The sequence below is a fragment of the Cinclus cinclus genome, chromosome 20 (assembly GCF_963662255.1).
Source record: "Cinclus cinclus chromosome 20, bCinCin1.1, whole genome shotgun sequence".
Lineage (NCBI taxonomy): Eukaryota > Metazoa > Chordata > Aves > Passeriformes > Cinclidae > Cinclus > Cinclus cinclus.
Window position 1 is genome coordinate 8015648 of NC_085065.1, and position 24603 is coordinate 8040250.

At 43.4% G+C, this 24603-nt stretch overlaps 1 protein-coding gene across 1 annotated transcript; it reads right to left on the minus strand.

Moving 5' to 3' along the window:
- Positions 1-6997: 6997 nt before the first annotated feature.
- On the minus strand, positions 6998-22191 carry MMD (monocyte to macrophage differentiation associated). The gene is made up of 7 exons (XM_062506409.1): positions 22163-22191; positions 16076-16157; positions 9722-9882; positions 8903-8977; positions 8395-8496; positions 7934-8003; positions 6998-7198 (listed from the first exon to the last, which is right to left on the minus strand). The coding sequence occupies exons 1-7, from the start codon at positions 22189-22191 to the stop codon at positions 6998-7000; spliced, it is 720 nt and encodes a 239-aa protein (XP_062362393.1).
- Between the last annotated feature and the right edge of the window lie 2412 nt (positions 22192-24603).

A 24603-nucleotide genomic window follows, 5' to 3' on the forward strand; every position in this document is an offset into this window, starting at 1 on the left:
TGGATTTAATAGTTCTGGGGTCATTCATGGATGAAACGATCCCAGAAAATCCGTGATTTAAAAGTTGAAAAAGAGTGGAAAAGTGCAGCCCCGAGGTGTTCCCCTGGGCAGGCACAGCCCCAGCTCTGGAGCATCCGACCCTGCCCTAGGGCTGGGGTTGCTGTTTCTTTGAACTTCTTCTACCCAAGTCCCAGTTCTCATGAAATCTGTGAGAATTGAAGAATCTTTAAAATCCTCTATCACCCTTGCCCAGCTGTTTAAAATCTGTTCGGGAGCCAAATAAAGACACAGCCATAGCCACGGCGAGCCCGGACAGCAAAAAGCAAGCCCTTGGCATTGCATTTAAAGGGAATAAATAGGATTTGTCACTGTGACTGTGACCGCTGCACTTCCCCAGCGTATCTGTTTGTTTGTTTGTTTGTTTTTTAACACGTAATCATTCCCTAAATGCAGATGTGGGTGGGGAAGTGGGAGAGACCCACGGTGGGGATGCCGAGAGCCCTTCTGAGCCAACACAAGAGGTCACACAAGAGCTGTGAGCGGCTCCCGAGCGCGACATCTGGTCCAGAACAGCGCCAGCTTTTCCTCTTGAGCATCCCCTTTATCCTCCCTCGGTGCAGCTGCTGCAGGTGAGACCTGTGAACACCTGAGTCCCCAGTGTCACCTCACCTGTGCCACTCGTGGGACATCAGAGGGTGCCCAAGGTGCTCCAGATGCTGTCTGGAAGTGTCAAACACACTCGGGCTTAAAGGATGATGCTCCATCGTTTTGCACATTCACAGACCAAATTTTAATTGAAATGTGAGAATGGCCCCACCTGCAGACAGCACCCAACAGCCAGGTTTCACCTGGGATGGAGGAAACCAGGCACAGGTAACTTACTGTGATCAGGGCTTTGGTCCAGCAACCCAACTCCTCTAACCTGTATTTCCTTCCCTGTTTTCCCTCTCCACCTCTGCAGCCTCTGGACAGAAACATCACCCCTGGGAAAGGACACAGCCCCCTGCTCAGCTGTGTCTCAGCCCTGGGCCCACCTTGCAGAGGAATTGGTTGCCCCACTCTGAGGTCCCAGTGGTCCTGGAGGAAACATGGCTTGTTAATTGGATATTCTTCCACCACTAAGTTGGGTTTTTTTGTCTTACCTGGTGTTATCGACTCTGATTATGAGGGTGAAATGCAAATTATGCTGTGGATCCCTGTGCCACCTTGGTTTGTACCTGCAGGTCAGTGTTTAGCACAACCTGTTCCATTTTCCAACAAAACCCCTGGCAGTGAGGGTAAACGGGCACAGGTGGCTTTGGCAGCACAGGTCAGCCACAGATTTTTTGGACAAGTTATATCACAACAGCTCAGCCAACCCTGGTATGCAGCATAGGTGGCAGAAAATGTAAAGTGCTTGTCAATGCCAGAGCTGATGTGTCCATCATTCAAAGCAGTGAATGGCTCAGTGACTGGCCCACAATTCACCCCACCTCGACCCTAACTGGGGTGGGAGGAATGCAGTGCCCTAGACAGAGCACTCACCTCCGGCTGGTTCTTGGCCCTGATGGGCAAAGTGCCTGGATTGCACCCTCTATTGCTGCCATACCATGAACATTATGGAGGAAGGATATTTTAGAACAACTTGGAACCACCATGCAGATATATTGGGAGCAAGCAAGAAGGAGGTCTGTGTGTCTTTGTTCCTCATTGCTACCAAGAAGGAAAAGCTGCCTTCCTGGGATGCTGTGTGTGCTGGTTTTGGGGTAAATTTCTCTTGATGCCCTACTCCTGAAACATGGGATTACAGCTCCTGCTTCCACCTCTCCCTCCTTCTGCACTGTCACTAATTTCTCATGTCCCTTTGTCACATCATCAGCTGGGAAAAGTGTCTGGAGCCTGGAACACCCTGCTGGTTCTGTCAAACAAGGTGGCAGGGAAGCAAGATGGAAGGGACTGAGTTTGTTTAAATCTGGGGGAGAAGAAATCAAGGGAAGAAGTGAAACTCCAGCTACAAAAAACCTGCCTGGAAGGGCACTTCTCTGAGCTGCTGCAGACAGTTCAAGGAGCAACAGGCTTAAAATACAGCAAAGAAAACAGTGCTTGGACAGCCAGAAAAGAAATAAAAATCAAGAGGGCAACGGCTGAAACATTGAAATAAACTGCCTGGGAGGATTGTGAAATCCCCATTATTAGAGGCTCTTTAGAACAAGCTTGACAGGACTGACAGGCAGAATCCATCCTGCCTGCAGGCAGAGGAGGGGCTAAAATTATCTCACAGTCCCTTCAGCCTTTATTTTCGGTGTTCTGGCAGAAGGCTGATTAAGCTGCTCAGCACCACCACCAGCTTCAAGACAAAAGCCATTTCTGTTCAAACATACTAATTAAAAAAAATCCATATTCCCCTCCTGGATCAATCCTGAGCCTCCCACGTTCATGGGTTTTGATTAGAGAAGGCACTTGAGCTCCCACAGCAACAATGTTCAGTCCTCCAGCATTTAAGGTGTTACCAAATCCTTGCAGGTTGAAACCAAAAGTGCCACAGGTTCCCCATTGTTCATTGGGTGTTGTGGGTTGGGTTTCAGTATTTCAACATCCAGAATAACTACTGCTCCCCATCCAAACATCCTGCTCTGAATGTCCTGCTGGAGAGTGGCTCAGCTGCTGGCTGGCTGTGTCACAGGAGCCACATGTCACTTCTGGTCACACCTCTGGGCCTCTCCTGGAAGCCAGCACCACCCACCAGACAGTGAGGAGGTGCCTGCTGCAGCTAAAGCCACTCTCTCAGTCAGTCTCTACCAACAGCTTTTCACCTCTGAAAATTTAAGGGAGATTTACCAAGGCACCTACAGGATTTGGACACTCAAATCCATGCCAGCAAGGCTGGGGCTGCTAAGCAACAGAGACATCTGAACAGATCCCTCTGAGAGCCCATGAGCTCCATTAGCCAATGATGTAACTTATGTTATAAAACTGCCCTCTCTGCCAGCCTTTTGCAACAGGATTTTGGTTCCCCAGCTTGTCCTTAGGAGCAAGCATCCTGGTTCTACAAAGGGAACAAGCACTGCCACCCTCACTGCTCACCACAGAGAGGAGGAGGATGCCTGGGGTGGAAAGAACCCAGTGACAGACACCCAGTCCAGTACCAAAACACCATCCAGCAAACACTACCCAAACAGGAATCTGAAAACTCTTCTATCAAGAGAGCCCTGCTTTCCCTGGGGCTTTGACCTGTGAGTGGAACTCCTCTTTGTGTTCAGCTGCAGCTGGATAGCTGCTGTCTGCTGAATTCTCCAGGCAGGCTGCAAAGCTCCCACCTGAGCAGCTTGGGGGTATTGAGCCCCAGGGAAAGTGCCAGCACACCACTGCTGCTTGTGCCGTGTGGGCAGTGCTGGGAATGCCAAGTTAGAGGCATCCCAACACTTCCAACAGCCTCTAGAGAAGAGCTCAGGTGTCTTGTGTCCTTCCCTGGAACAGTGGTTGGTGAGTTGATTCTGACAAATGATGACTGCAACACTCCCAAGCAGCAGGATGGAGGAGCAGCCTCTGGCTGCTGGAGCACAGTGCTCCTTGGCACAGGCTGAGAAAGGAAAGGCAGAAAGCCCCCACACCCCAGAGCCAGCTGTGCCACACCATCCTCATCACTCTTTTGTCAGCTGATTTTAGCTTTAACCTTATGGCACCTATTGATGGGTGAAAGCACCAATATCCTGTGCTCTTTAAAAATAGCAAAGCATGGAGAAAAGATTTAGTCAAGCACATGATATGACCATGACAGCCTTGGCCTTCAGGGACATCTCTTGGCTAAACACACCAGAGCCAAGTAAAGAGTTGTGTAGAGGTTTTGAGCAGGAGGGGCATTTAAGCAAGGAAAAAAAAAAAAAAAAAACAAACCAAACTATGAAAAAATTTAGTATCTTCTCTTTCACTTGCTCATTCCAGCCTCAACAATGTGCATTTTATAGAATATCCCAGGTTGGAAGGGATCCACAAAGCCACTCCAAGCTTCTCTGGAAAGGACTTCCTTACTTACCTAGAACTGGGAGATGGCAACACAATTTCTCAGCACAGTCACAAATAATTAAGGGGAATGTGGAGCAGACAGGATTGGAACAGCAGCCTGCTTTTAGAACTCTTTTTTTTAACAGGAAGAACACTGAACACTGTCTTTGTGCATTCCTTGTTGTTTAATTTAAACCAATACAATTCAAAAGAGCACTCTTAAGATAAATCCTTAAATGAAGCCCTTCATTTAATAGAATTCTTTTTTGATGCACAGGATATTGTGTTATAAAAACATGACCTAAGAATATATCCAGTATTCAAAGCTGGATAAAAACAGCCATACCTGCTGCATCCCAGACATCTGGAAAGGTTCATGTGAAATGTTTGTTATCTGTTTCATTTAGACTCAGCCTACTTGTTGCACTTCTAAAACCTAGAGGCACAGAAAATACTGAAGCAAGTGCTTTTAAAAGCATTTGCCTGGGGAAGACAAAGAAATCCCATCTTTGTACTGCAGCAAGCATTACTGGAAAAAGCACTATCCTTACTCCTGAGAGGAATCAGCCTCAAGAGCTGCATTTAGATGGAGGGAAAAAAAGAAAAGACTATTTGATATGCTTGCTTTTCAGACAGAAACACATTTTTAGTTCAGCTTGTCTGTATTTTATGCAATGATACTCCTCCAGGGATAGGAGCAAAATTATGTATTTCAATGTTCTAAGCTGAAAAAAAATTCCCAATATATAATGGTATAACAAAATTGACCCAGAACTGTAAAAGAGAAAAGCAAGTTCTAAATATTAACCAAGATATATATTTTCCATATTAAAAATTTAATAATTTGGATTGCAATCTTTCCTACTATTTTTAAAGCATTCACTGAGGAATGAAGGTCCTAAGCTTCAGCTCAGGGTCCCTTTTGCCAGGAGTGGCCACAGTGTCAGGGCCTCACTGCCCTGCCCAAGTAATGGAGGGGAAAACAAAAAACAAAACAACGACCAAGAATACAAGAGTTCCCAAATTGCACCAAATGTTTATTGTTAGTCTAGTACATTCAATATCATATTGACTAGAATACAGTAATTCAAAATATTTTTGGCGAATTTAAACTTTTTAAAAACCATTTCAAACACTCCAAAAAAGCAAATGCCATGAAAAATTAACTTAAATTAAAACAAACATTTTCAAGCAATGGTTTAACTTTTGACTACAGAAAACCTTTACACGTATTTTAGTGGTTTTAGCAGTACTGCATTTCAACAGAATATATGGATTCACAAAAAGTGGAAAATATTAAAATAGACACAATGTTAAAAAACTGAGGCATCCAAATGTGCAAGACTGTTGTAGCAGAATCACCTGCCCAGCTGTTCCCTTTGCTTTCTTTTGGGGCAGTTCATGAGTTTTCTGTGGTGCTGCCACTTCTCTGATCACCTACTACCACCACATAGCAATTCTTCCATGTCTTGAATTTAAAGTTTGTCCCTCTGGTAAATTCCCTATACAAATGCAAATATTCTAAAACTTGCAACCCTCTGGCAAATCTGAGTGAAACAGGACCTTTAAAACATCCCTATCTTGCTAGTTATTGTTTGCAGACAGGCAATATCCAGAACAAAATCTGAAAAAGGCAACACATTTTGGTTTTGTTTTTAAATACTGACATGAAAAACGGAGTAAATTAGAAAAAGCATAAAGTCAATCTTAATATAAGACATTCATTACATAGTGGGACAGGATACAGTTATTGGACAAACAGCATTACAATAACTCTTCTACACTGGTCATTAGAGCACATGTTCTACAATCATGACTTGCTACCACAGCTGGATTTCCTGCACAGACAGACAGCAACAAAGACCAGCTGGACTCTCTGTGAAGTCCCAGGGTGACAAGTGACACCCTGCCACGTTCTCCAAGCTCTGCTCCCTGCCAGTCTGTGCTTGTGAAGAACCCTGACCTTCGGGTACTCAGCAGTGCCCTGCTGCTGCTCCCACCTGCACTTCCCAGCAGAACCACCCCACCAAAAGCTGGTAGGACCAGTCAGTTCTTGTGCCTTTGGAAATCCAAGCCTCAATGCCACACGTGTGTGCATGGGCTGGGGAAATGAGTGACCCTGGCCTGGATGGGAGATATTCCCCACACAAGCCCCCACCCCGGGCAGCGCAGGGAACCTGGAGGAGAAAAATCGCCTCAGCTATTCCTTTTACAGCTCTTCATCACAAATAATGCCAACTCAAGGTCTGGTTCAGTGGTACTGTAAATGAGCAGAATGCTGCCATGTTACAACTCGGCAGAATCACATTTCGGTTTTAGTTTGTAGAAGTGGTTATTACAATTACAGCTGCAACACAACCTTCAGAAGAGGTTCCCTCCTCAGGACAGGGTGTGGAATGTAACCATTTCTTGCAAGAGTTTGCAACATGAGTAACTGCATAGATGACAGTCGTATGTCTTCAGTTCAATAAACGTACTTTTAAAGTTTACAAAAAACACAAAAAAAGTTTCTATAAAAGTCACATTATACCAAGATAATGAGTGGTAAAAGTAGATTAGTTGTCTCTGATTCATGTTTAAGAAATGACTTGTGGAAAGGTGATAGAAACCAATTTCAGGTCAAGAGCATTACGTTTTCACTATTGCACTGACTTCACCATTTGAATTACTAATTTAGAAAAAATTCACGTAGTTAAAAATTGTAAAATTAAACTAGCGTACAAAATCTGTTTGTAAACATCAGGTAGCCAGTTCTGCTAACGTGGAATGGACCCTTGGTTACTGCAGTACAGTATCTTGGTTATTTACAGCACTTGCCATGTGATGGGCAATGGCAGGACACAAACATCAGCTCACAGTAATTGTGTTCACAGAACTACCAAAGTCAGTGCAGTTTTGCTGTGCAATTTTTCCAATTCCCCCAGATTATTTAAGTCAAATAATACTGTTACAGAGGCCAAGTGCAGATTATTTTTTTTGTATATACCTCTATAGCTATAGAGACACACACAAAACCTCATAAGTGACGAATGATGTCTGCAGGACTTCTGTAAAGGTACTTCCAAATGGCATAGTAATGGACAGCAGCTGCTGTGGCCACGAAGATGTGCCAGATGGCGTGGGCAAAGGGGATCACTCCATCACTCTTGAAGAACACCACACCCAGGCAATAGATCAGACCTCCCCAGGCCACCTCCTGCAGTCCCTCCGTGTTGCTCTGCCAAGGAACAAGGACAGGGCAGGGTATAAAAGGGGCAAAGTGTATTTATGGATAAAATACAAAGTGATCTTCTTCCCCCAGGCAAAGGGGGCTGGCTGTGGCAGCTCAGGAAATGTTGGGTGGAACAGATGGACAAGTGAGAAATGCAATGTATTTATATTACACTTTGTGAAATGCACAATAATGTGTTTATATGCTATGTCCCCATAGCACTAGAGAAGTTACACTGGGACGACTCAAGAACTAAACCAAGATTGATGGTTTGCTTCATCACTGACAGACAATCACGGAGACAAAGAAAACCACATTACTCTGTGGAAGTGTGAGTTTGATGCAGCTCCTCCCAGCAAGACTTCCATACAGCCAATTAAGGCATTAACTTGAAAATGTCTCAGGTTTATATTAGCAGCAGAGAGGGTTAATCACCATTATTTAAAATGTGTAACTACAAAAAGGTTTCGAGTAGGATGCTTTTCAGATGCACTAAGAAACCCAGGCTCTCTCTATCTACACAATGCAGCCCAGATGGGACAAACCAAGGCAGCACTTCCCTGAAATGTGAATTACAAATCCAAATTATAACTGGTTGTATTTGGTTGCTCTGCAGAGAACGTTTACAAGTACAGTGTACTAAAACGAACATCTCTGCAGAGGAAGGAGCTGCACTGGAATTTAAGCTGGTTATAAAAGCAAGTTTTGTTTGTTTGCACTGTTAATAGTCACATTCCTTACCATGGATGTCACTACCAGAGCAGGAGAAAATCCCATCGCTAAATAGAAAAAGAGTTCAACGATCTTATACCTAAAAAGGAACCATTTGAGTCATTTAAGGAGGTGTACACAAGGATGAACATTTTCTTCTACAGCAAAAAAAGAGTAATTTAAGTTATGTGTTGGTATGGGGTCATTATTCAGAAAGCTTTTCATGCAGATAGATAACCAGTGTTTTATGAAAAAAATAAAACTAGTGTTTATCTCTGCATTGTAGAGTTGCAGGCAATACCTTCTCTAAATATTGCCTAGATGCCTTCACTTGCAGTAAGTACCAGTGAAAATAAAACACTGAGGCAACTTAAATTTTCCTATTTGACGAGAACCTTGGTACCTCATCTCCAACACAACAAAAAAAAGTTTGGTCTTGTTCTCTGAGGATAATTTTCAGTCTGAAGTTAAATGCAAAGAATAATTCTTACTTTTCATGGTAGAGAAATACATAAAGGGTTCCTCCAGCAGCCATCAGCCAGATAAACCATCTCATGTGAGATGCCAGAGGTCCCAGCTCACGGAGATTTAACCTGGAGGCACAAAGATTCCAAGAGACAAAAGAGATGAGTGAACAGACTACACTGACACAAGAGCAGTAGGGATTAATAAAAACAAATAAATACTAGAGCTTTAGCTGCAGAATGGTGGGGGAACAAACACTGGGACATTCTATCCACAGAGAGGCAGTAGGTATTTTCACTGATGGGTGGAAAGCATGAACAGAAGTGTGTGGAATATAAATAAACTACTTTCTGACGTTTTCTAGCATCACTTTCTGTTCAGCAAGGCCCAGAAGATGACATTACAATGTTTGTCACAACACAGGATGTGGTCAATTGCATCCAAGAAAACATCTATAAGTTTTGGAAAGCTGCAATGACAAACTGTTTACTTTGGAAAAGCTTTGACTCTGCAGCTGTGGTCCCCATTTCTTACCATGGTGCATAGGATGCTGCAATGAAGACATAGATCATCATTCTGTCACACATGTGAAAGCAGTGCTCCATTGTCCTAGGGAGAAAGAGACACAACAGTTCACCACGACACATTTTGGAAAGTTTTTTGCATCATCTCATTTTCCTCACATGCTTTTGGATCCACTCTGGGGAAAATACCATTGCCTCTATCCCTCTTAAAACCATGTGGAGTAACTGAGACACAAAAGAGCTGAGCACTTCTCCAGTCCTCTCTCCTCCTCCATCCCACCTTGCATCCCTGTCACATCAACTCTAACTAATCCAGACACTGTTACTATTTAGTGACTACAGGTTAAATCCAATTTATGGCCCAGAATTACTTAGGGGTCTTACAAGGGATCAGTGAAATAAAATAAATAAATAAATCACATGTCAGTTTTGCTATTGCTGCCTTGGTCCCAATGAGGTTTCCTGCTTGTTAGCTGGGCACTGGCAAAAGCTGTGTTCCTCAAAGCACTGAGCATGCCACAGCCCCAGACAGTGTCTTCATACCTGCAATGGGATATTATCCATCAACCACTTACCTTATGTTTTTCCCATTCTGCTTCTGGATTAAGAGCCACTAGGGCCTACAAAAACACATCTTCTTTGTGACAAAGCAGCAGACATTCAAGTTCACTGGTACATGAGCTTGGCTCACTATTTCCTCCAAAAAATCAAGGGTGCTTTAATCATGATTCAGTAGAAAAGTACCACTCCAACCTCCTGTAAAATTGGTTTTGACTAAGAAACACAATGGGGAAACATCACGAGAAAGTGAAGGATTTTCTCCTGGTACCTTAAGTGACTCTTTTTCCAGGAAATGATGTGGAACACAGTGGAGACAATGAAGAGGGCACAGAGCCCCACCCCGTACATCCAGGCTGTGATCTTCTCCCAGCGGTCGTCGGAGAGGCGGTGCAGGAGGGCACTGCCCACGATGGCAGGGACAATGAGGAACTGGCAAAACAAAAGGCCATTGTCAGGTCTCTGCCCTGGTGCCACCCACAGAGCAGCACCAGCGGGCAGAGCTCGGCTCCAGCCAGAGAGAGTTTTGTCCTTTAGTTTTAAACTGACATCAGTACCAGAAATTCAACAATGTCTCAGGCATAGGTTAGATCTGGTTTTGCTAAATTTCTCGCCCCCCATGGTAGCAGGGAAGGCTGTCCTCCAGCCATGACAGCAAATTCTTCTGTCTAATTTTGTAAGTATTAGCAGTGGTTTTATTTTCACATTCTGCCTCATGTTTTAAAACCACGTTGATCTTACTCTAGGCTTGAATTTAAGCCACCTCTTGTGCACAGACACAGAACCCAAGACAGACCAAAATAAACCTGAATCCCAAATGAAAAAACAAAGCGTTTAGCGAGATGTAGTTGTAAAAATTAAGCAACAGTTTTGTGGAGCTTGGGTTTAAGCTATCATAAATAAATTAGCTGCAAACTTCTCACATGAACAGATTTTTAATGCACAAAGATGTTCTTCTAATGCAGTGTGTCCAACTCTGTCTTCCTTCCCACCTCCCTCTCAAGCATCTTCAATACACTTCTTCCAAAACAGGCCCTGTTCAATCATCATTAGAAAATTACCATGCTTACATGAAGCATCCAAAAAGTGGCTGCAGGCTTCACATACATTTAAAATTACACTCCTTTCCAGAAGAGGTGATGTACCTCTATCTCCTTCAGGAAAAAGGAAAAAGAGAAGGGGAGGGAAGGAGAAAATAACCCAAAAAACAACCTATGTCCAACAAGTATTTAAAGAAGAGAGCTCACTAACTCAGAGACTTCTACCCATCTCCTTCCACTATCAGGTCGGCCTTCCAAGTTACAAACACTGCACAAATTCCTTTCCAGGCCTTACAGCTGTGTAAGATGCTAATTTGTTCCCCTGAATTGCAAATAAGCTTCTTGGTTAAATTCTTGGTCATTTAACCCAAGTCTCATATGTTAAACAATAAAGCCAGTTTAAAGCCAATGTTTAAACAAATCTGGCCACTTTGCATTACAGGTTTGATAGCTCAGAATGCAAAGTTCTAGTCTAGCCTGACCTGCCTGTCCTTGATCTAATTACATACCAGAGGAAATCAAGGTTCTGCTCAGTGCAGAGGAGGCAGAGCAAACTGAATGGATCTGAGAAGCAGCTAGTTGAGCCAGAGAATAACAACAAAAAACAAGTGGCTTTTCCTTTGGCTTTGAAGTGTATCAGCTGTAGTAGCTTCATTACTATTAAATTTCCTTACGTTTTGCAAAATTTAGTATAGTTGTGCCAAAAGCTGTAGAGCCATGGAAATGAGAAGTATGGCATTGATACATTCACAGCACTGGGACTAGAGGTGAAAACACTTCCTGAGCTTTGTAAAGTTGACCTGGTGCACTTTAAGGCCAGAAATAGTCTTCCAGCCTGGCTTCTCATTTATCACCAACCCTAAGTTTCCATGCACACATTCTGGAGAGCTCCCAAATTCAGGGAAGGTTGAAATGTGTCACTCCTCAGGAGATCAGTCACTCCTGTTTTCCACACATGACACACAGTGTGAATGAAGTGTGGCTGAAGCCCCTGGGACAGGCAGGAACTGATGAGATGTGACAGCTGTTTCATTTAGATTTTGCAGCCCCAGAAATGGTGGTATAGCCAGGACTCCAAGCTGTACAGTCCCACTGTACCTGCATTCCTCAGCTCCCTTCCCTGCAAATTTCAGTTTTGACTAAATGTGACAGAGAACTAAAAGGTTTCAGAGAGATTAAATACCCATCAATACCAGGTAAAATAGTGAATTCCTACTAATTTCCTTTAGCAGCTTAGGCATGAGCTGCTCAGGGACTCTGACAGAGACCACTTCATAAGGAAAGAGCACTCTTCAGGCTTTAGATTTAGATGTTACACAGAATAACCTGCCTTTCTGGGCAGAGACCCCAGCTTTTTACTGATCTCCTCATATAAATATTTCACAAACTAAGCTGTGAGATGGGATGCTCAAATGCGCCAAAAAAAGTTCAGTGTCAATCACTTTTCCCAGTAATTATTGTGTATAAAGTGATACAGTTCAAACAAAGAAGCAATTATCTTATCACCTCTTTCTTTGCACCTTCACAATCAAGAGTACAGCACGTGAATGAAGACTTTCATCCCTTTTTTGGCCTTGTCTTGCTTTAAAGAACAATTCTACCTCTCCCAGGGAACAGCACTGTACTTCATGAGAAGGACTGACTCTTTTTTTCTAAGTGTTCTTTTTGGAACCATTTTCTTCTCCGTGCCTGATGGGCACCATGGGAACAGTCAGACAAAACAAGAGATGTTTTATTACTCTTTCCTTTTTTTGGCCAAAAACAGCTAGATTAAATACAAAATCCAGAAATGATACCTTGCTGCTGCAGCCATCTGGATGGAAGTTCTTTAGATGGCAATGCCATAACAGGTAACATATGGGCTTTATCCATCTTACAAAAGAAATACAAAACTTTAGTTCATTAAAAAAGGGCAGATTTTCCCATGTTTATTTGAAAAAATCATTTGCACAAGAATTGGATTTTAATCTCCAGTTTTCAGAATGGAAAAAGCCATCAATCAGCTCTTTCAAATGAGAGGAATTTACCAAAAAAGCAGTCAGAGAATCAGAACTATCAGAATGAGTGGGATTGTGCTGTGTCATTTTACAGCATGACAAAGCATTTCTTAGTTGCCAATACTCCTTTAAAAAAAAACAAACTCCAGCTACAAGTCACAAAATCTTTGCTTATTTCATCATGGAGTGCAAGTCTTCCAAGTGAATATCATCCAACCCAGTAACTTAATGTACTGCGAGCAAACCCAGACCTGTGATGTGCAAATTTACTAATTTTAGCACCTTGATTAATCCTGGCTGCATTAGAAGTGGGGCAGGAAGGGGGATCTGCAGAACAAGAGAGAAGGCAACAGTTTCCTAAGCTTTCTAGAAAAATGCCAGAACAAAAATGAGAAGTTAAAAACACTTTGCAATAAGGAGGAAGATAAAGGATTAAAATATGTTTTTAATTTACATCTACAGGTGGTAATCTTTCAGAATTTCAGATTTCAGCACAACCTCTGGGTGGTATATTTTGGGAAACCAACTACCACAAATTCTGCTATCACAGCAATGACCAAAAAGCCTTAAAGCACAAGGAAAGAGGTTGACACAATCAGCTCTGAACCCGATCAGGGTCACTTTAGGGAAATTACACTCTCTGGTTACCAACTTACAGCAAAATATCCAGTATCTTCTACCTGTCTGGGGTTCCTTAGGATACTGCTCTACTGGCCAGTATTTTACCTGTATTCTTTCTATATTTCTCCAGACAGTCTCTGCCACGGAGAGCTTTAACATCTTGTTGGAAGTTTTTCTTTTGTATATAACATCCCTGGAAAATGAAGTTATTTTCCTTGTACATCATGCAGGCAGCAACAGTGCCCTTTGATGCACGAGTCACTGCAGCAGAGCGTGGTGCTACTGCTGCAATCCCAGGAGCCTCTCACTGGGAGGGAAACACTGAAGGCACAAAGATGGTCCACAAACTTCCTTTTTGGAAAGGAAGGCAACAGAAAGAACAATGAAGCTGCCAGTCCCACCCCCAAAAAATGTTACACTTGGAGGGAACCATGAAGGTTGTGCCCATCTCCAGCTGCCTGCTCCAGAAGTGCACACTACTGTTACCATCTCTCCCAACTTTTCCATTTTCCCCTAATTTTAGGAGACCAGTAATATGGAGTGGGAGGCCCACAAGCAACCTGGGCTGTGCAACACTCAGAGAGCAGAGAAACTGCTTATACCAGTCAGTGGGAATGGAGATGTTTTCACCAGGAGAGCCCTTCTGAAATTTTGATGACCTCTTCTTCCATGCTCAAATGGCCTTTAGAAATTCTCCAAGTCTCATTTTTTTAATATTTATACTACTTCTGTATTTCCATGCACTTCAATGACCTAAGCTGGAATATAGACTATAATTTTAAGAATAGTTACTCCTCCTTAAGGCAGTTGAAAGAAACATTTAAAGCAGTATAAAGCAAGCCATGTCTAAATTCTGAGTTTTACTTACATACACCAGAAAGCTTCATGATGAAAAAGCCATCTCTCCCCTCCAATTCTCACAACCTCTGCTTTTCTCATGCACTGTTTCCTTCCTGTTCCTCTGAATACAGAGAGCAGTTTTTTCTGTCTGTTTGCAAATACTTTGCTGCCATTCCTTTCTGCCAGTGTCTGAAGGCAATCAATGCTTCATTTAAAGCTAAAAAACCCCCAAAGGAAGACATTTAAAATAGCCTTACAAGTAACAAATTTGAAGATACCTTACTATGCCACACAAAGCTACCTTTTAAGTATTGTACCAAAGAGTTGTACCTGGGATTCTATATTCTCCTTTATCCTTTTTGTTGTTGTTGTTGTTGTTTTCTTATTAAGCAGCTGCCACAAACTGATTTCCATGTATTTTTAAGTCCAAAACCAGATGGGATACCTACTGAGAAGTACAGCCATACTCAAAGCAGAAGTTAACAGCTTCATGAATTTTGAATAAAAGTTTGGAATAAAAATATATTGGAGAACTATTGCTGAATTCTGTTCTGTAGAGTCATCAATGTCTAATCAAAAACTCACACTGTAATCTAGCAGCAAAGGCTCAGCCATTTGACCATCTAACATTTAGTATGTTTGCAACAAAAAGGAGATGAAAACATTCCCCCCCAGCTCCTTCTGTGTTTTCCCAGCTTAGACTCCCATTACAAGACTTTAAATATTGCTGAGAAGTTATTGCATACTTATTTTAACAGCCCATCGTAGGTTTTAGCAGGTAGTCTGACTTCTCAGAAAGTAATTATACAGCTCCACCACAAACTGCAGCCTACCAGAAAACACTGATCCACCTTGGCTGTCAACTCCTGCTAACAGGCAGGAGTAAAACATGCCTGTTTTTCAACTAGGTGAATGCTGAAATTGCTAAGGATCACAGCAATGTCTGCCAGATATTTTGAAATCTAACTTTTTGGCCAGAGCAAACAAGATTTGCACAAGGATTATGAGACAAACTACATATTTGTGCTAACTAACAGAATGTTGCTTCATTCCCTAGGCAAATAAGCATATATTTACATAATGCTGTACATGAGACCCTTGGCTTGAGAACACAGAAGCTTCAGTCAACTTTGTGTCTACATGCAAAACCAAGGTGATTCTGTTTTTACCAGCACCACGGAGCTGTACACTGGTTATTTATGAAACACACACAAGGGATCCTTAAGAACACAGCTCCCTGTAGAACTGAAGAGTCCTGGGCACTACTTAGAGCTTTCATATCTGCAGCTCAGTCAGACACACTGGAGATAAGGGGCTGAGGACAAAGTCAAACATACTTCAGATGTTTGGAGTTGAGGGATTGAGGAGACGCACAAGCTGCTTTTATAAAAGGGCAAATGCTATCTCAAAAAGCAAACAAACACATTTTTAAGTCCTTTTTAATGTGCCAGACAGCAAATTAAACTTCCTAATTACTAAAAGGAAGAAAAAAAAAAATCAAAGGGGACAGCTTTTGTTATTCTTTATGTGAATGCCATATATTCAAATCTAGAATAATTCCTTACATTACAAAAATAAGGAAAGACTGGAAATTTCAGCAGGGCTTTCAGTATTATCAGGGCCTCTTGCAAAATAGCAGATTTCTGGAAGAGTCAGTAAGTAATAGAATTAAAACATTCCAGGTCCTGTAGCTCATACTCACAGACAGTCTGATGAAGCCTTCCCATTTCTCACATGCTTAAATCTCTCTTATATTTCCATTTTACAATTTGCACAATATTATGTCAGCACAGACCTGGGAAATCCACCTTGCAGGCTAACTAGTGGTAGCCTATACCCCCTTTACTGCAGGCATCCTTTGACTGAACAGATGGAAAATATCAAGTTAAAGACCTGTAACACTGGTGAAAAGGAATCTTATGAATTATCTGGAGCTCCAAGAGATCCAGAACATTACCAAACATCTCATTTTCTGGACTGTTACAGTTAATGCTTATATGCACAGAGGCTGTACATAAGAACACAGTGATGCAAAGGTAAGCATTTAGCAATCCAAACCCACCAAAATTTATTGAGATATCTGATTAAAAAAAAAAAAATAGGAAAAGAAGCCAGGAGTGTACTTACTGCATGTGTGTAACAGTTAGCAGCATGTTCATAGCAAGTGGGTTTGTAGCGGCTGTTGGCTGGAGCTGGGTGGTTCATGAACCTGTTGAAGAATTAAGAAGTACTTTTAGGAAAGTTACTAAAACATCTCTCTGAGTGTCATGAAGGAAATGAGGGAATATTTCCAACGCGGTTATGTTAAGAATTATAAATATAGACATGTTCAAAGTAACTGTGATTTAAATTGCAGGCTCTCCCAAGTAAAGTCTCTTACCAGACACAGATGTTAAATAAATTCCTGTGACTGCCTGGTGCAAGGGATGGTTATCTTTAACCAAGAGATCACACAGAGCAGTCAGACTCCCTCTTCTCTGACAGTTTGCTGAGATGAAGAATGAATTATTTCCTATTTAAATTACATAGCAAGAACTCAAAATATTCTTGAAATAAGGACCTCATCATAGCTGCCAGGAGTTATTCTTCTTTTAAGAAGTTCTTGAAAGTGCAGCATTATTCCAGTCTGCAACACTTGAGCACTGACTTCTTGACTCCTATAGCAAGCAATACTTGTGAAGTGGCTCAATTTTTCCAATCTCCTGCCTGTAACCAAGATCCAAACATCTACTGCACAGAGATGATGAAAGGAGACTCTAATGGTCAATTCCAAAGAGGAAACATTTCAAAGGTTTGTCACAGACATTCCACCTTTTTCTCTAAGAATTTTCAAACGTTCTAACAAACACACAAACCCATCAAATGCAGTCCATGCAACCTGAACAGAATACAATGAAACCTGAGAAAGTTTTGGAAGAACTTGCCAATGCAAATGTTTTACTTAAGTGTATTAAAATACCCAAATGCTTGAGCTGTTTCTGTGAGACTCAATTTAAATCTGTGTAGAACACCTGTAAAAGACAGCAAACACCTATATGCAACAGTCACATGAAAGCTGTGAACTTCTCCAGCTCTAGTCTGTTATCCCAGCACTGTCAACTGTCCTGTAAAAGTGATTATTTTTCACCAATAATTCCAGTTTACTCCAGGCTATTCTGAAACTATGCACTGACAATTACTCAGATATCCAAGAAGCCAGGAACAGCTTTACAAGAAATACAGAACGTGTCTGTATGCTTAGAACTGAGAGCAGCTTTGTTACCCAGATTTATACAAAAATCTTGTTAAGACAAACTTTCCCCATGTCCCCCCGGTTTAAATAAAAATTAGTCCTATTTTTATGACACATATAAAATATTGGCCAACCTCAAACCAGGGAAAAATAAACAACTAAAAAAATCCAACCCAAATCTTACAGTTGACATAAGCAGATATTTCACTTGGTTTTCTTGACTGATTTATAATGTGACCTGTAAACAATTTTTTTTCTAAACTGATAGATGAAAATGTAGCAACATTGGGAAAATAACACAGTGTCATGAACCTTCCCCAGACAGTGGCAATTTCAATAAACAGTTTCATTGCTGCTGGTATAAAGGCTAGGAAAAATGTGGATTTAATTCACAGACGCAGAACATAAATGGTCGTTAGCAAATTAATAACCCTACAGTTAATATATGGTTAAAAATGGCAATTCCTTTGTCAGTGGCAAATGGCACCTTGCTCTCCTCTCCAAGAAGACAATGACACTGTCATCACAAAGGCTCACAGAAGATTTGGAAAATTACTTTTCTCCCAGTGCTTGTATGTCTTCAACAGCTGCTGAACACCATCTCTGCATCCTCTGAAGATGGAACATTCCGTTTGCTCAGTTCTGCTTCCATGTTAGGAAAACGTTTAAAAATAAAAGCATCTGTTGGCTCAGCGAGTGGCCAGGCTTGGACTGTCCTTGTTCAACTCCATAAAGTCAAAGTCATGGGAAACTTTTCACTTATCACATCTAGAATATTATTACATTGCTGTGTGGTGGTACCTTGGAAGTCTCACAAGAATTAAAAAAAAAAAAAAAAAAAAAAAAAGCCAAAACCCCTCAAACCTGAAGAACCAAAAGGAATAAGCTTATACTCTGTAGCAGCTTTATAATCCCTGTTGTTCCAAATTTCTATATAAGATACTATTATGATATAAAAATCTATAAATAATTGATGCCTCCTAATGGGATCTTCTATTATCCAACACTAGACTACTTCAATTTTTTTTTTCCTTCTTTTCAGTAGGAAATACTCTGCATCTTTCTAAACCAATCACATTGGATCTGGGAATAATGTTAGATTTTAGAATTATGAACAAACACTTTAGAAATTAGGATCTCTTCCTCCAATTAATTGAAAGACGTTTATTAGCCATAGAACAGAACACAAAGACAGTAACAAATCTATCCTTGCTGTGTTACCTACACACAGAGTTGGGCTTTTTTCCCTGTGGCAGCACAGGAATGATGCAAATATTCTGGACCAGAGAGCTCCAGCAGAACTCCAGCATTAGCAACACCTCACCCACCCCCTTCACCTCAGTGTTTATACCAGTAACACCAACACCACCAGTGTGTTTTGGCAGGAGGGGAGGTGCTCAGCTCTGCCTCTGCCTTGCAGAAATGGATCTCAATGCCCCAGCACCAACTCTGCTGCACATTTGATGGAACTGCACCTCTCCCTTCTGAGAGGGATCACCTCCAACAGGCTGCAGACCCTGATGCCAGATGCTGGAAAGCATTTGTTCAGGTCACTACTCAGAGGCAACAGTCTTAGCAAAGCAAAGTTTCAGTTATTCCCCTCTGCCTTTTGATAATTAACTATTTATAAACTATTTATTAACTATTTATTTATCAGGAACAACTTCAGAGAGGATCATTAATGAGGTGGTTAGAAGGGCAATAATGCCAGCCAGTGCTTCTCTGGAGTTTGTTTCATTTCCAGCTTGACAGTTTAGGTTTAATGTCCTAAGAAACAGATGTGAATTTTGAAAATAGCTGCTCTCTGATATTACTGATGTGCTCATCAAAACCAGGAAAATTATTTTGACATGAACTTTTAACGTCAGCCACACTGTCCTGCAGTTATAGACACGTATGACATTGCAACACAAAGGCAGGAAAATGTGGCTGAAGACTTATTCACGTTCTAGAGGCCAAACAGCTTTAAAGAAACAAACAAATAAACCCCATGCCACTACCAACAATGGATGCTTCTTGTTTCCTGCCTTGTGAATACTGCAACACAGGGACATTGTTCTTCCTCCTATCTACAGGTCATGTTTGCCTCTCCTGGAAAAGATAATTGTGGCTCACCCCCTAGAAGTGGAAGCTCAGTAAAGAGCATTCAGATGCTCTCAACTCCTAAACAAAGGCTCTCTATAACACAGCCATTAAGGTTATTATCAAATGCAGGACAGTCTGATAAAGTCCCACTGAACTAGACTACAGTTTACAGGAAATGTCTTTAATTGAAGCCTTTTGGATTCTCTAACAAATCTCTAATGCATTCTTTAATAGCAGATCTGGTGAAACCAGAGTCATTTAATCACAAGACACGCAGCACATCTAACAAGGATGCATAAATACTTCTCCATTTAAGATACTGACAATCCAAGATATCAAAGACAAAATACTAATGCCTTCAATACCAGAATAAGAAATTTCTGAAATTAAGAGACTAAGAACTGCTTGCAGCCAGCCAGGATAGCAGAATGCTTTCACACTGAACTGAGCTGTGAGTTCCTTTTCACAATTTAAATTCTCAATGCTCAGGATCTGTTCAAGACTCAGAATTTCACAGCAAACAAACCTTTGATGAACATATTCCCAATATAAGCAGAAAAAAGGTACTGAGAGAGACGTACGGCACCTTAAAACAAGAGGGAAGAAACTCATACCCCTCCCTTCATACTACTTGATCTTTGATCTTGAAATACTTCAAATATTTTAAATTCTAGACATACAGACTGATCCATCCTTTGTGACAGACCCTAATCTCAAGCTCCTATTTTCCAAGGAACAGATGCTGTACGTTTCCCAGAGATTCCAGAGCTAAGAGAAGATAGTATTTGGGAGACAAAGCAGAAGGAAAGTACAAGGGTCCTTAATGCTTTGTCTTTGCATGCAAAGCCAGTTTAGAAAAACAAATTACAAACCCCCAAATCCATTGCACATATCTGTATGGCATTTGTCTGGCATCACAGTGAGCTTAGACCCCAAACTACAGAAGGGAAATAAAATCTTGCCTTATTGACGAATCCCATCTGCTGAATGAATTATTGTTTTAAGCATGAAGCAAAATGTCAGTAAAAACAGCAAGCACTGATAATGGCCTCAAAGATCTGGATTTTTTTTAGTCTTTTCAGGAAGTGTATTTCCTTTATTCAGCTCAAAAGACCTGACACTTCCTTTTACCAGCTTAAAAGCACATTCCCCCTTTTAGTGCCTTTCTTTCTTTCTTTGTGCTTTCCAGCAGCAGGATAAACCATTTAGACCTAATAAACCACAAATAACAGCATATGAGAAACTGCAACAACGTGGGCATAACTCCACAAAACCAGCAGTAGCATACATCAAATGGGATTTAAAATTGCTTCATTATCTAAATATATACTTCAGTATCTAGGATGTTATCTAGGCTCTTTGTTTTCAAGAGGAAAACAAAAAAAAAAAATACAAGCAGGTCAAAACGTATCTGCACTACGTTTTCCTGATGACCATTTAGATTAGATTTTGAACAGAAACTAAAGGATTTATAAAAAGCTTGCTTGCTTTGACCAAATTGGCTGGTATTTCCTCTTTACAAATTCATTCAGTTAAAAGTAGATCCATCTTCCTCTGCACTAGGCACCTTCCTTCCTGGATTTGACAGTATCTAGCTGTGGTGTGCAATTGGTCACATAACCTTTACTATCACTGAACATCTGAGGCACAGAAATAATTCAGATCAGTGCAGAGGCAGTTCCCTTATTTGGAAATATCAGTGAAATCACATGGTGTGTGAGGGTTCATGTACTTACAGCACCATACAGAAGATAAAAGGAAACCCGCAATACTCTGAGAATCCACAAACAACTCTGCTATCATACATAGATTGGGTCATGGAAAAAAAAGCGTCTGTGCAATCCACCGACCTCCCCAAAGCCTCTTCAGCCTTCTGGCAAGCACGAAAGGCAGCAATTCAAGCAAAGAGTGGGCAGCAATCACAAGTCACCCCAAGTGCTGCAGCACATGTGAGCTCAGGGACAAGGGACCAGCCAGCTGAGGTGGGGGCTAGCACAGAAACCACGTCTGACCACAAGTTCATATTTTCATATGAAAAATTCGCGTTTTTCTCTTTCAGTTTTATCTCCCTTTTAATACTTAGGTTTCAGTTTCTTGAGCAAGTTGGTGAAAGGAGAGCAGGGCAGCCCTACAGCAGGTACGTGGTCAGGGAAGCCGCTGCGAAGCTGGCCTCACCAGGAAATGGGCTGTCCATCAACAGTTATCAGCCCGGCATCTGGACTCTGGGCAATGAAGAACCCAAGCCCGCAGATGTTTATCCAGGAACCACGACTGCAGTTACCCAATCGACCTCCCCGTGAACATGGGCAGCATCTTAAGCTAAATGTGGGTTGTTTTTTAAGATGAAAAGCATAGATTTAGCTTAGATAGCAGGAAGAAATTATTCCCTGTCAGGATGCTGAGGCCCTGTCACAGAGAAGCTGCAGCTGTCCCATCCTCGGAAGCGTCCGAGGCCAGGTTGGACAGGGCTTGGAGCACCCTGGTCTACTGCAAAGTATCCCTGCCCATAGCAGGAGGTGGAATGAGATGAGCTTTACGGCGCTTCCAACCCAGAGCGCTCCGTGGTTCCACGGCACTCAAAGCGCTCTCGGAGGCAGAACAAGGAGCTCCACGGCCCCGCGATGGGTGCTGACCCAGCCCGGCCCAGGAGCCACAGGTCGGGCCCCGCGATGTGACACACGGCCGGATGCGCGAACCTTCACCCATTTAACGGCGGGGATGAACAAACAAATACACAAACAAAAGACCCTGCTCACCCCCCACACGCCCGCAGCCCTCGGGATCCCGCCCTCGGCTCCCCCGCCCACCGCTCACTCCGCCCGGGGGTCGCACCCCGCGGGGAGCGGCTGGGGCAGGGAGGGGGATCCCGTCCCCGCCGGGGGTCGCGTTCAGCTCACCTCCGGAACCGCTCCCGGAGCCGCCGCATGGGTCCGGGGCGGGGGCTCGGGCCGGGGGGCTGCGGGCGGCTCCGGGGGCGGCTCGGGCCGGGCTCCGGGCCCGCATTGGCGACCGAGAGGCCGCGGCACGCAAGACGGCGAGCGCCGAGCGGGCTGAGCGCGGAGCCGGGCGGGCGGCGGCCGCTTTAACCGGCCCTGGCTCCGCGCAGCCCCCGCCCCGGCCCGCCCACCGCGGCCCGGCCCCGCCGCCGAGCGCGGGCACCGCTGGCTGCGAGATGGGCCCGGCCGGCTCTGGCACCGGAGAGCGCCGGCGTGGGAGCGGGGAATGGGACTGGGGAATGGGACTGGGGGCGACTGCTGGCATGGAGGGAGCGGGGAGTGGGGCAGGGGGGATTGCCGCCATGCGAGCGGGAGCCGCGGCCTGGCTGCTGAGGGCGGCCCGGCCGAGCCGCGGCTCCGCGGAGCGGTGGATGGAGGTGCCCCAGGGCCCGGCGGTGCCCAGGGCCCGGCTGCAGCTCGTCCCGCAGCCCCGCAGGGGACGGAGCAGCACCGAGGGGCTGGTGGGGGCAGCGGTTCAATCGCCATTGTCTCGGCTCATCCATCGGAGAGCAGGGCTCGGCGGTGACAACGCGCTTGGCAGCCCGTGAGCTGTAGGAGCCTTTCTACGAAGGGTTCGGCACAGACTGACCCGAATGACTTCACCCGCCCGCCCGTGGGATCCGTCCCGGGGTGGCACAGGAGAGCGCCGCAAAACGCCGTGGCTTTGCTGTCACATAAACCTGCATGTGGGATCATTTACTCCGCTCCGAATCGACCTTACAGTGGCCATACTGCTTGTGATAAAACGTCCCCCCGTCTCTGTACCCTCATCTCACCTACTCAAACCTAGCTTTGCCAAGCAAGGGTTATTTCACTAAGTGAAAGGACCATGTCAAGCGTTTTTCTGTAAAGTGAACGTGGTGTTGCTTTGTACAGTACAAATTGGGGCATGAATTAGGAGAATATTCTGTTTACGCTATTCTTCTATCTAATATCTTGTTTGCAGTGGGATTTCGAACAGTTCCAGCTCTCAACAAAAGTGATTAGTAGAGGCACACCAAAACAAACCATGAGTTTAGACAAATAAACCATACCCAGTGTCAACACCTTTCATGGTAGGACTGAGACAGGATCTGCTGGCAGCTGTGCAATGGTTTGTAAGTCGTCTCCCAAGCTAAATGTGTCACCTCTGCCAGGTAACCACCTCCAGCACAGGGAAGTGTGAGTGTCACGGCTTGGCTGCATGTCAGGCTCAGTCTGACTGTTCATGGCTTTCAGTCCCATCCACCAACTGTTCCCCTGGTGCCAGCAGCGAGCAAAGGATTAAGTGCTAGCAGTTTTGTAAACTGCTGTGGCAAGACTTGCCCCTGTGTCTGTAGTTCCAGTAAAAAATAAGTTCTGATACAAACTGCAGATTTTGTTCTCCAGCAGGGGCTTGCTTGCTGCTAGGATAGGTGAGACTGGGCCAGAAGACTTCTGCAGACAGCTGCTCAGCTTTTCTGAAAGAGGAGGGCAGAGCTTCATGCTGGAAAGGAGAGCTGAAATGCAGAGACAAATAGTTCCCTGAGAAATACTCCCATTAATCTCAGTGAGGTATCACTGTTAATATGTTGTACAATCTGTCATATGATTTAGCAGTGTCACTGGTAATGAAGTTTCATATTGCCTATGTTATCTGTTAATCCAAAAGGAGCAAAGTTTGAGGACGTTGCCGAAGAGCCCAGGTGTGCACATAGCTGTGTTCCAACAGCTGCAGTGCCAGCACTGCTCCAGTATCCTGGCTTTATACTGTGGTAGGGCTTGGTGGTGATGTAGCTGCCTTCCTGTGGAGTACCACACACCCACCCAGGCTCTGCAACTCCCCTAGTAATTTACACTTTCAGGTTATAAAAATGTTCTGGAACATGTAATGTGTACACCATGACTGGAAGGCTGGCTGCTTTGTGGTTCTGGCAAAAAGCTGGGCTGACTCCTGTAAAATGACACCTTCAGGGGTGTACACAGAGGTCCTGCATCTTGTCTCCATCTCCCCTCATTCCCTCTGTTCCTCTTTGACTCTTTCTTCTGCCTTCTCCCAAGCTATTGTTGTTTTAATTTCCTTCCATGCTGCCCTGGACATTTGATCTAGACTACTCACAAATATGTCAGAGTTTTTCTCCTCACAGTTTTCAAAGCCTGTTTTTCCACCTTTGTTCTGTGGACACAGATCTCAAACCAGTGTAACTTCCTATTGCTGGAGCATCAAAGATACACAGATTCCAGATACAGTAAAAAAAAATAAATCTCTGTTCAGACTTGTTTACTTTGAATGAAAATAAGAACATTCATATCATGAAGCTTGGCTGAGTGGAACCAGGTTAAGAGCACCCCAGCCATCATGACAGTGGTGATGAAACTGGAAG